The sequence below is a fragment of the Suricata suricatta genome, chromosome 12 (assembly GCF_006229205.1).
Source record: "Suricata suricatta isolate VVHF042 chromosome 12, meerkat_22Aug2017_6uvM2_HiC, whole genome shotgun sequence".
NCBI lineage: Eukaryota > Metazoa > Chordata > Mammalia > Carnivora > Herpestidae > Suricata > Suricata suricatta.
This window is the reverse complement of record NC_043711.1, coordinates 22487781-22500697: the sequence shown is the minus strand read 5'-3', so window position 1 is coordinate 22500697 and position 12917 is coordinate 22487781. Positions and strand designations below refer to the sequence as shown.

General features: G+C 44.2%; 1 protein-coding gene across 1 annotated transcript in view; it reads right to left on the bottom strand.

Annotated features, from left to right (window-relative positions):
* Nucleotides 1-12917, bottom strand: part of CACNA2D3 (calcium voltage-gated channel auxiliary subunit alpha2delta 3) — an 833443-nt gene that overhangs the window by 267621 nt on the left and 552905 nt on the right. Inside the window, exon 15 of the mRNA XM_029917881.1 lies at nt 9255-9388. Within this exon, the coding sequence (XP_029773741.1) occupies nt 9255-9388 (134 nt within the window). The remainder of the gene's footprint in view (nt 1-9254; nt 9389-12917) is intronic.

Below are 12917 nucleotides of genomic sequence, written 5' to 3'. Positions count from 1 at the left end.
TCTGTGCCAGAGTTATAATGACTGCGGGGGCAGAAGTGAAGTGTCACAGCATGCTCCACATGTTTTTAACACGGTTTCTAAAGGCTCTGGAGGCTATTAAATTTAATGAACCCATCTGCTATGAAATAGAGGTCCCAACGTAATCAGTTTTCTCCATGCCATGTAATGCAGATGGCATTCTCCGTTCCACGACCCAGCAGGATGGTTTATGTTTCTCTATACGTGTGTCTTTCTGTTTTGACGATTTGAACTCCTTTGATATGCAGCGGTGTCTTGGGAAAATACTGTAAATTCCGTTTCCAAGCCCCAACAACTTCCTTATGATGGCATTGACCTCCTGAGTAATTGCTTCTAGGCAGTACGATGTAGCTTAAGGCAATCACCCAAACGACTCCTAAATGGCCTAGGTACCATTCCTAGATGAGAAACTGAAACAAACGTGCAATCTATCAAATGCAAACCATTTTCTCCAAGTTGGACTTAGTGGGGGGTGAGGGGGAAGGATACACGTCCAATTTGCAAATGCAACTAAATTGGTTTGAAAGTTCCTACAAATTGCATACTGAATTGCATTACCAGCAACAGGGAGGGGCAGGAGGGCTTGGTAATGAATTCTCATTATTTTAAATGGTCACATTCCCACTGTTTCTAAAAGACTTCTTTGCTTCCCTTCTGCTTGTCCCCGCGGTCTGTGTAAATTTCCCTGGAGGGGTTGATCAGGGATGCCCATGCTTCCTCGGTTTAATGCAGCATCTACCCTGCACAGCAAGTTGGGTAGCATTCCCAAGATGATTAAGTCCCAACTGGAAAGCACAAGTCATTTGCTTACAAAATGGAACAAATTCCATTGTTAATGATTTTTTGCTCTGCACCTAAGAGATAATGACTGTGCATGACTTGTATTCCGATAAGAAGCCCATGAATTTCAGAATTCTGGTGTTTGCTGTTTTGTCAATTAATACATGAGATCTTATTAGATTAAACATAATTAACGTTGTTAACATTAATTCATTTATTTGGGCTTCACCGGGAAAGCAAATTGAATAGAACAGCCAGGCGGGAAACAGAATATTTAATCAGATGGGTAGTAATCAGCAGAGAAGACGGGCGCTGAAAGGAAAATTTTGTCAGTCTCAATTCTAGATCAGGCTTAAATTCAATCCTTGACTCATGTGCAAGAATCTATACTTAGTCTTTCCAGACTTTTATCTTTAGCTTGTCCAGACCCCGAACTGTATTAATCAATACACAATTAATAAAAAGGGAAAGTACACCACCCACCTGTCATTTTAAGCTATTCATTTAAGTATTAAATCAATTACATAATTATATTTATTGCTGCTGGGTCTTCAGCCATAATGATGATGAGTCAAGCAAACAGGAATTTCTTTTGCCTTAACCTCCAGATAATTAAAGAGAAAGAAAGCTTTTAAGACCATGCTAAGCAAACTTGCAGAATCGTGTCTATACTTACTAGATAATCAACAAATACTTCCCTTAGTATTTGGTAATGATATTAATCAGCAGGGTCTGGTTAATTGTATCTGAGTCCAAAACTAATCAAAGCCACTTTCAGACTACAATGTCACAAAGAGACGCAAGGCCGCTTGAGACACTAGTGGTAAGCAGCAGTCTTATGACAAAGAGCAGAATGGCTGTCTTGAGACCTGCTCTTAACAGAGGGTGTGCAGGAAGGAGAAGGTGGTGGTTGTACTTCCTTCCAGCACGATCTCTCCTTCTCTGACCACAGCATGTGGGGAGAGTCTGTTGCAATAGGCAGCATTCTAAGACAGCTCTCAGGATTTCTGCCATGGGAGGTACATGACCCTTAAAATTCCCTCTCCTTAAGTATGAAGGGATCTCATTAGCATGATTAGGTTACTATCAATTGACTCTGAGATAATTAAAGGACATATTATCCAGGGTGGGACTGACATAATCAAAGCAGGTGCAGCTTTAGAGAGATGAGCTCTTGCTGGTCCGGAAAAGAGCAAACAGCATTGTGTGAACTGCCTGTCACCGGCCATGTGGCAGGAACTTTGGGTTCTAGGAGCTGAGAGCAATCCCCAGGTGATAGCAAGCAAGAAAACTGGGATCTCAGTCCTATAACTGCAAGGGACAAAATCTGCCAACAATCTGAGTGGGCTTGGAAGAGGCCCTGAGCTGCAGAGAACTACAGCCTTGGGAGACCGGGAGCCAAGGGTCTGAGCTACCTTGTGCCCATACTCCTGACCCATAGGAGCCCTGAGATAATGCATTTGTGTTACTTTAAGCTGCTGTTTGTGCTAATTTGTTACCCAGCAATAAAAACTAACACAGCTGTCCCCATGATGCTGACCCACGTCACAAGAACATGTGGGTCATTCTAGCTGGAAATCAAAACTGTGCACGCACCAGTTGCCCTCCTCTCTGTATTTGGTCAGTCACTGTCCACAGAGCTCACAGTTCCCAGAGGCCACTTGGTATTGCCTACCAAGAGGCAGTAAGATAGAAAGCAGATGCTAACCCAGCCACCAAACCTGCCATATCAACCTAAGATAGAACAAACAAATCAAGGTAAACTTACCCTTAATGGAAAGGAAGAAAGGAAGGAAGGAAAAGGAAGAAGAAGGGGAGAGAGAGAAAGAAATAGAGGGAGGCAGGGAGGAAGGAAGAAAGAAAGGAAGAAAGAAGAAAAGAATAACTAAGTGCTCATTTCCTCTGAATGTGTGGAAGGCTATTTCTCCCCAGTCTTACAGATGTGTTGCCCACAGCTGACATACCAGAAATTTTTAGCAATTTTCTTTAGAGTCTTTGCATTCATTTACATCTTCACAGAAGTAACAATTTTCTTTTAACCCTCACAAGTTATGGGTTTCAATAATATTTAATTAATTTATACAGTTATGATAAAATTTCAACTGGCATCAACAGGTTTGGGAAGTCTGAGTATGAAGACAATTAACTTCGAGTAAGCTTCCAACTCAACTTGGAACAGTTGTGTATAAACTTCTTGTACCAGTATGGTCTCCAGATCCAATGTCCTGTGTGTTTTGGGCAAAAGGCACAAACTTTTCAGAGCAAAGAGTGGGCATCGTGCCCATTATTTGGTAGCCAATTAAGAGAGCTCCTACCATATTTCCCTTGCCTTGGGCAATCGACCAGTACTTACTTCCATGAGGCCGCGGGGACTCTGCCTGGATGGTGCAGCATGGCCGCTAGTCCTTCTTGGGGACAGTGACCTCAGACATCATCCCCAGACATTAATGCCCCACCCACAGCAGGTAATCACAGTGAAATGATGAATACCAAGGATTTAAAGTGCATCTCTAGATGAACAGTGCTTCCAAAGAACTCATTGTATTTAAGTGCCAGATTCTATTATCAAAATGGTATAAGCCATATTGGAGCTACCATGTGAGACCCGGCCCAGAAAAGGAGAACGTTTCCAAAACTTCCTATAGCCAAGGAGAAAAATTCCCCTGGACTTCCTGGGTTTGGGAAAGGATGACAGGTATCATTTACTATGTTCTCACCATGCGCAGACATTTAATCCTTAGTGTCAACCCTGGAAGGCAGGTTTTAGCCCCATGTGATAAATGAAAAAAGCAATACTCAAAGAAGCTAAGTGACTGGCTGACGGTCACATAGCTAGTATGGTATAGGCATGGAATTCAAATCGAGTCTACTCTAATAAATTCAATGCTATCAATTAATAAACTAAGTAGACTGTAAATGCTTAAATCTAAAAAAAAAAAATCCAGAGCTGCCAATGCTATCAGAACATTATGAAAATGGTGTCACCGGTCCCAATGTCAAGGGCTTCTGAATTTGGTCTCTTTCATTACTCCATGATGGGACATATTAGTGCAATGCTGGCTTGGGACTGTCCTGCATGTCAGGATGGTCACAAACCTGTCTTGCTGACACCACCTCCAATGCCATTCCCCTTGTGGGGGGTTCCAAAGTTGGGCTCATCTCAGAATTTCGACTCTACAAATAAGTTCAACAAGTAAGTCCTCTTTTGAGCCCACACACAAACAACAGGGGGCAGAATCCAGACCCAGATAGAGTTTGAAGACATTGTTGCTTCCTGGCCAGAGATGCTGCCGTGAGAGCAACAGCTGTGTGTCCTCACTGGACAGCAGCAGAAAGAAGGAAGATCGAAACCCCAGTGTCCCCCACTCCCCGACCCAGCAGGTTTCCTAGCCCCACCAAGAGGAGAAGGGACGCTCAGAATGTTCTACTGGGGGAATGATTTCTCAGGGCTATTGGCAAAGACATGACAGAAGCTTGGAAAGCACAGAGGTGGTGCTGAGCTGTCATTCATTATGGGGGGAGGTGGGGAGAGAGGTGTTAGTTTTATGCCTAGCAAAGGATTCTTGAAGAGGTAGAGTAAATGAGCTCTGGTATCTTGGCATACCATTTTACTCAATTATGAGCCACTTAAAGTATTATTTTATTTTTAAAGTAAGTGAAGATGATTAGGGAATGGAAACGCAAATTTTATAGAATGTTGGAGATAAAGCACAAGACTTCAAAGACATTTCCTCTGAAACTGCATGTCCAGAGATGTTCCCAGACCATTTGCTTTTTGCCTCTGCTGTCGAGAATTTTTAATGGAGAAGCTGGAGTAACAATGGGTTCTCTTGATCTCTACACTGCCTTTTATATGTAAATGTATCTATACACGTATGTATATATGCACATGTGTATGTAATTTAGTAACTCTAGAACAACTGATTTAAGTGATTGGCACTATCTAAAGCAAGACATCATATTAATAAAAAGGTTTGCCCTCTTCCCTGACCGTCCCCCACCATAACCTTCATGTTATGTAACCCCAGCCGGCATACTCTGTAAGTGTGATGCGTCTTCTCCAAAGGCATGCCATGCCCATTCGCTTCTCATTAGTGACACTAATTTTTCTAAAGGTTATTTATTTATTTTGAGAGAGAGAGAGAGAGAGAGAGAGAGAGAGCAGAGGAGGGGAAGAGAGAGAGAGGGAGAGAGAATCGCAAGCAGGCTCCGTACTGTCCACTCATAGATCGACATGGGGCTAAAACCCACAAACCGTGAGATCATGACCTGAGCCAAAACCAAGAGTCAGACGCTTAACTGACTGAGCCACCCAGGCGCCCCTAGTGACACTAATTTTGATGACCCACTCCAGATTTTATTTGGATTCTCCCACTGTGTAATACTATTTTTCCCCCTCACACCTAGTCAAAAATCTCTGGGGAAGATCTTGGAGACCATGAAATAATCCTGCTCCAAATCCCCTCCTTGGTTTAACTTCCACTGATGGACCTTTTCCCTAACTGGTCCTTAATAAAATGGCAGGAAAGCGCTTCTATCTCCGTGACTCCCTTGATATTTATCAGTCAGCAGTGCACTGTATGCCACACCCCTGCCTGCCTACCTCATCTATTTAGTTCTTTTTTTTTTGAGATTCGTTTCTCTGTTCACTATCAGTAAGAACACATGGATTTCTGTTTTACTCCATAGGTTATACTCCATTAGTGTCCCTTTTATTTTGAGGCACAAATTGTCCCAGAGTTGACCAGTGAGGGCCCCTTCATACTGACTCCTGTGTCCCTTTGAGATTATCTTACTGTTTTTTTGAGCACTTCTTAGTTTCTGACATAAAATATTCCAGGCTTTTTGGAAGGGTTTGAGGGGGTACCTTCCCTGTCCAAGCTCTGGAATTAGCAACTTCTTTCAGTGGGGGATGTTTTTCAGAAGCCATCTGGGTTCTAGGTGAGCTTGCTCACTGCTACTGGGGTTTCCAGGTCCTTTCAAGGGACAGAGCTGGGGTTTCATTCGGAGACCTCCCGTCCCCTCTCACCCTGCAGGCATCTGTCTTATGCTCCTCACCAACATGCTTGCTCGATCCTACCACACTCACAAACTAGATTCAGAATTGCTAGGCCCACGTGACACCACATGACTCCAAAAGGAGCTGAAAGTTTATTTCCAGTTCTCTCTCCCATCTAGACTGAGGGTAGTCTGTTCAAGATTTAATATGTGCATAAGTACTATATTCAGAAGTTTACTGCTTTTTCTCCCCTTTCTTGGTAATATTTTTAGTTCATTTGAAATGCAGTTGGATTCCCTTGATTCTCTTTGCATTCACTATTAGCTTCCCCCTATTCTTGTTGATTGTAATGTTTGAATGCATAGGACATCAACCTGCTTTCAAAAGTCCAAACTGTGCAAAATAGTGTACCCAGAGGTGTCTCACTCCATTCACTATCTCCTTCTCTGAACTTCTTCTCACTTCTCATAGGTAACTGATTCCACAGATTTCTGGTTTATCCTTTCTGTGTTTCTTTTTGTAAAATTAAACATAAATACATGTATCTTCTTTCTTATACAAAAGGTGTCACTCTCTTTATACTCTTACATTTTATTCTTCTTACTTGGCAGTATATCCTGGAAATCTTTCTTTATCTACCAGCAGAACTAAATCATCCTAATTCTTGTTTTTTTGCATTAATGCCCATGATGTGTATGTACCATAGTTCATCATAATCCCTCTCTTATGCTTGTGTATTTAGGTAACTTTCAATGTTTTGAAATGACATGCATTCCCATAAGGGACAAACCTGTGCACGTGGATTTTCATATTCCCGCAGGTTCGTCTTCAGAGTGTATTCCTAGAGGTGGAGTTTCTGGGTCAAAGGATAGATGCAAATTTTCCTTCAGAGAAATTGCCCCATTCCTTCCCCACACACGATCTAGGAGCATTCCTTTTCCCACAGCCTCACCAACGGAGGGTACAGTTAGGCTTTTAATTTTTGTCACTCTGATAGGTGCCAAATTATATATTTCACTAGAGTGTAATTTTCATTTTTCTTGTCTTTCTATGAGTGAAGCCATAGATCTTTCATATGTTGAAAAGCCATTGTTAATACTTTTGCAAGTTGTCTGCTCATGTATTGTTCATTTTTAAAAATTGGAATATTAAGGTTCTACATTCGATTTTGAAAAGTTCTTTATATATTAAGTTATTAATGTGTGCTCTATGTTGCAAATATTCTCTCTCCTGTTACCTTGTGCCTTTGACTTTGCTTATTGTGGTTTTTGACTTATATAAAAGTTGGTTTTCATTTGGTTTTGTTTTTATTTTAGGGAGTCAAACTTATTTATGTTAATAAATAAATATTTTCATTGTATCTGGATTTTAGAGTCATTGTCAGAAAGATTTTCTCTGAATCCAGGTTACAGAAGGATTCATCCAGGTTTTGTTCAAGTGCTTGTATGATTTCGATTTTTACAGTTTGGATCACTGATCCACTTGGATTTCTTTCTTGGGTAGGATGTGACAAATAGAACTAGCTTCATCTTTTTCTAAATGGCTATCGAGTTTTCTCAAAAGCATTTATCATGAAGACCATCCCGACCCCAGTGATCTGAGATGCCACCATTATCTATACTGCATTTCCATACGTAGTAGGATTCCTTTTCTTAGACCTCCTATTCTACTGACCTGTCTCTCAGGTGCTGGTACCACTGTGTTTTAATCACAGAGGCGCTGTTTTATATGTCTTAAGTTGATGAAACAAATAAAATGCCCGATCAAACTGGTTGTTCAGGGTTTGTACACAAAACCACTAGGTGATTGGCTCACTTTATTCTTGGCTATAGTCACACTGCTGCTCTTCTTTAAGGCTTTTCCCTGCCTTACTCAACCATGCAGAAGAGATGAAACCTTCAGGGCCATTGCTGTGGCTATTACTGTTAGTACGGTGCCCACATAGACAGGGCAGCTTAGTTACTTCATTGCCATGATTCTAAACCAAACTGGGGTCAGACTCTGAAAATGATCAATGCCCCAGGTCTCCCTGGCAACCAGAGAGGGTTTTTCAGCTTAGCGTCCATCTCTGTGCTGGGAGATTTGTCCCAGGGAAGGGATACCCTTCCTTGACCAATTCATATTTCCGTGGTCCCACTGTATCCTTTACGTCGAGGGGGGAAGGCCATTACGGTGTCCCCCATAGGCTGTTCCTGCCCTACATCTGCCTGTAGCTGCCAGAAATGCAGCAAGAATGAGAAAGCTCAGAGAGAGAAAAGTCGGCCCACCGCAGCCATTGAGATCACTCCGGAGGACAGCTGTGTCTGGGCTTCAGTGACTAATGTGATGTTAATCCCAACAAAAACGACGGGAGAGAGGCCCTGTGAGAACATTTACAATCAATAAATGAAAAATGCCACTCCCATCAGACTCATTATCACTATGAAAAATCACCCTGAAATTACACGAGAAACCCGGCCATTGAGCAGTTACTAGATGATTGGCAAAGCTCCTCCTTTGACACTAACTCAGCATCAGGGTATTTTTTGTTGGGAATTGGCTTTAGAATGAGCCCATGGCCAGAATTTCAACATCAATCCGGTGCCTGTACAGCCACCACTGAAGCATATTCTCGCTTGTCTCTGGGAAGAGAATGCAGCTGTGGCCTCTACAGCGGATCCGATGCACTGTTGGAACTAAACTTCGGTCACCTTCGCAAGCTGAGACCTCAAGATTCACCACCAGGACCGGGCCCCTCGGTTGGCTAGGACTGAATCTAGCCACGCCCATATTCACTGCTACTGACAGGATCTGTACACACATGGGATGGAAAACAAAGGAACTAGAGAAGACACAGCAAAAAGCGACTTTTCTGTGCTGACCAGACCCCTTCCAAAAGGGCCGGTTACATTGACATTATGATTTTTCACCAACCTTGCTTGCCCAGGGACCAACACAACAGTACCACAGGGAAAATGTCATCGAGCCCCATTATTGAGGAAGAGTGATAGAACAGCCATTGTAAAAATTTATAAAATAAAGGCTCATGAAAGTGGACTTGGATGCTAGAAAGGAAGACAGGTTGAAAGAATTTTCAGTTACAGACCCAACAGAAGACCACTCAACAAGAAAGGATCATTAGTTACAGGTCCCAACAGGAGGAGATCTGGGTTGCATCTTCTACAAGAAAGCAAGCACTCCTGAAACCCAGCCAATGGGAAACCATCATCACCTTGAACTCTTGTTTTTTTCCAGTGGATTTTTGTTCAAAACTCCTCCTTTTTCTCATAAAATAACGCAGAACTTGCCTATGGTTTTGCTGTAGCTTGTTCGTCCTGGATTGAAATTCTTTGCTCTTCCTGAATAAACCCATTTTTGCTGGTCAAATAACTGCGAGTTTTAGTTTTAAGGTTAACACGGTCTTCTGGAATTCAGAGGAAACCCCCCAGGCTCTCCCCCAGGGGCCCCAGGGACTCACAGTGCTATCGATGTAAGCTTCTGTCCAGACCACATCGTGCTCCTGATCGATGACTTTGGGCCGGCTGAGGACGTGCAGGTATTCCATGACATTTTCCTGCACATCAGCCAACGTGGAGATCTGGGTGAAAAATCCTGCCGAGACAAACCACCAAGCTTAATAGGGGGAAGAAGTACACTGCAGAGGAAGCACATGCCAGGCCTTCTTGACCTCTAGTTAACTTCTTTCATTTCTTTTCCTTCCCTTTTTATGTTTTTATTTATTTTTAAATGTGTATTTACTTATATTGAGAGAGAAAGAGAGAGAAGGCATAAGAGAGGAAGGGGCAGAGAGAGGGGGAAAGAGAGAATCCCAAGCAGGCTCTGCATTATCAGCACAGAGGATGATCGGAGCCAAAATCAAGAGTCAGATGCTCAACCGAATGAGCTACCCAGGCGTCCCTTTTCCTTTCCTTTTTAAACACTGTATCTCATCTCTACCATCATGTGTTCTTGTGATCTTGAAAACATAATCAGGCAAAAGGAATAGAAATAAGATCAACCATAAACCCACTCTCAGAGGAAGCCCCTGTGAACCCTATAGAGAAAGTTCTCCCAGATTTTTTTCAACACATCCACATCCACTTACACATACATATGCACCTTCTCTGTAAGAAATGGGAGTCCTCTCTCCATGACATTCTGGAGCTTTTTTTTTTTTTTCTCTTCACTTTAGTGAGTTTATTTCCAATGGGGAAACTATGAACCACAACATTTAAAGACCATCTCATTTTTATAACTGTAACAATAGCTATGCCTAATGTGAATGGGCATAAAATCTGCTGAACACTTGATAAGCTTTGTCTCATTTGTTCTTTACATGAGGAAGTGGGCATAAAGTGCCTACTTTAAAGACAAGATGACTGAGGCAGATGAAAGAGATATGCTTCACCCATGTTCTCACAGGTATCAGGCAGCAAATACCGAAGGTGCACTCAGGGTTAGGAGTCTCTTTATCCACTCCTTTTGCTCCAGTAGAATTTTGCCCTTTGTGTGTTGGAGGCGGAAGCTATGGCTCCCACATTTCACGTGGTTACCAGACCAGTGTTTTGAATATGCTGGGTTGACATGGTTTCTAAGTAACAAAAAAAGTCCTCAAAGTGCTATCATCTCATGGATGGGACACCATTTTGATCTTGAATTCCTCTGTAGCGAGGAGTCCTGTTGGCTTTGCCATGGGCTAGGAGACGTTAGAAGAGGAGGCATGAGCCAAGTGAGGTCCGGATCCCCAGAGTTGGGGGCTTTCATTCAAACATTTATGTAAGACGTTCATGGTGCCCAGCACTGGAGAAGCAAGGATTAACAAGGTCAGCACGACACCTGCCTCCTGGGGCCTGGCAGGTCTGAGTAAACAGACAGCTGCAAACTAGCACCGTCAATATTACGCTAAAACCCACACCAGGGGCAGCCCACCAAGCCCAGCTGCTCTGAGGAACAGTCAGTGCAACTGGCCCCTGGAAGGTGAGGGCCCAGTTGGTTAGAGGGAGACCGTATCCAGCAGAAGGGGTGTGAGTAAAGACCTGAGGGGAGAGTCAGGCCCTTTCTAGGAACTGAAAATAGCTCAGAATGGCGGGAGTAAGGAGCTGGCGGCAGGGGGGCTGGAGGTCAGATGCTATAAGATCAGAGATGAGCAGGGGTGCAGTTAATAGGACCTGGGAAAGGAGTTTAGACTTTATCTTCCAGGCAGGTAGTCATGGGAGAATTTTAACAAAGGGGACACCGATGGACAAAGTGTATGTTTCCTCCCCACACCTTTAAATAAGGACGCTTACAACTAAGCTCATGCCACGTGCTACTTGCCAGCAAATCAGAGAAGGGTGTGTGTGCCCCAAGCCAGATCCATCACAGCACTTGGTGCAGTGTTTGTGGAACCTCTCCTCCAAACAGTGCCCCGGGGATGGAAATGCCCGCCCTTCTGTTGTCCAGAACGGGCCAGGACCCTCCCAGGGCATTTCCAAACAAAGGCCAGCTGGTTAGAATTTGCCGTGCCAACCCCAAACCAGGTTGGGACCATGTGGCTTTGGGCTTCCTGATGACAGCTCTGCACAGTGCTAATTAACATGCATTGTCACTCCTGTCCAGGTCAGGGCCTTGCCCAGCCCAGGGGAAACAGGGCCCCAAAGGCACAGACCATGAGTGCCTGTTCTAGCGTGTGGCCTGGGAGGGGGCCCCTGTTCACCTTGGCACTCCCTCGGAGGTCGGCACTACAGTTAGGGACATCCATCTGGGACAATGCTCTCCCAAGTCTTCCAGGTGGCCCCTTCTTGGAGGAAGGTGGGGAAGGCGATTAAAGAGGGTTGCTGGGTGACAGAGAGCATTCATGCAATCATCCCTTCATGTACATCAACTGCAATCAGAGTGTGACTGAGCAGAAAACAGTTCATCTCTCCTCTCGCAGGCAAAACTTGGGCTCTGAAGGTAGGGTCTTAGGGCCACAAACACGGCACAGGGGACAAGCTAAGAGAAGTGTTGTCATGTTGAGGGAGAAGGAGAGTTCTGGACCATCAGGGCACACGGGTGAACAATTCATGGTGTGGGGCAATTCCAGTTGGGGATCCTGTGCCAAATGTGCACTGAAGACAGCATCTCTTAGAAGGAATTTTTCTCAGTTGTCTGTATTTTCATTCTGATGCTCAAAGCCAACAGTAAAAATCCCTGATTTGGGTTTCCCAAAATAGGGCCAAGAGAAGGAAGGGAATGAATGTAAGGAGGAGGATGGGAGAGACAGATCATTAGCATAGGAGGGAGTAGGAAGGAAACACAAATCACACATTTGGAAGGATACTGAGCTGGGACGCCATACACACTTGGCCTTGCTTATCATACTCAGAGTTCTGAAAAGCTGGCTTCTCCCCAGAGCTACAAACATAGCCAACTGTATACCTGACACCTCCACGGGGATGAGTAACAGGATTCTCAGACTCCACTTGTGCAAAGCCAACTCCTGATTTCCCTGTCCAAACCCATTCCTCCCCTGGTGGGTCTTCCCCATCTTAGCAAAAGGCGCCACTGCCCAATTAGGCCAAAAACATAAGAATGATCTCTGATAGCCACCTTTTCCTCACCACACCCCACAGCTAATCTATGGCGTGTTCCTCTGGCCCTGCCTCTAAAGTACATTTAAAATTCTCTGTCCCATCTCTGTGGCTCCCTGCCAACCCCAAGACTCCATCGTCTCTCCGCCAGAGCCTCCTCACACGCCTCTCCCTCCTTGTCACCTACACTCCTCACGGCAGTTGTATGGAATGTCTCAAAGTATAAAGCATATCGCTGACCCCCTGCTTCATGTCCTAAAACAGCTTCTGTTTAGAGTTAGAATAAAATCCAAATTCTTATTCTGACCACCAAGAGTCTCTATCAACTGGGCCCTTCCCACCTGAGCGATGGGACCCCCTCTGTGCTCCCACCCCTGTTCACCGTTTCGGATCACTGGCCTCTTGCTTCCCCTCACAGGCCATGTTCATCGCCACCCCACCTCCCGGGCCTTTCACTTGCCGCCCCTTCTGCCCAGCACACTTTTTATCCAATTTCACCATGGCTGGCTTCTGTTACCATTTGGAGATGAGCTGCCTGAACTCATTCCTCTCGACTCCCTCCACCTTCCCTTTCTTTGTTTGCTCTGTTC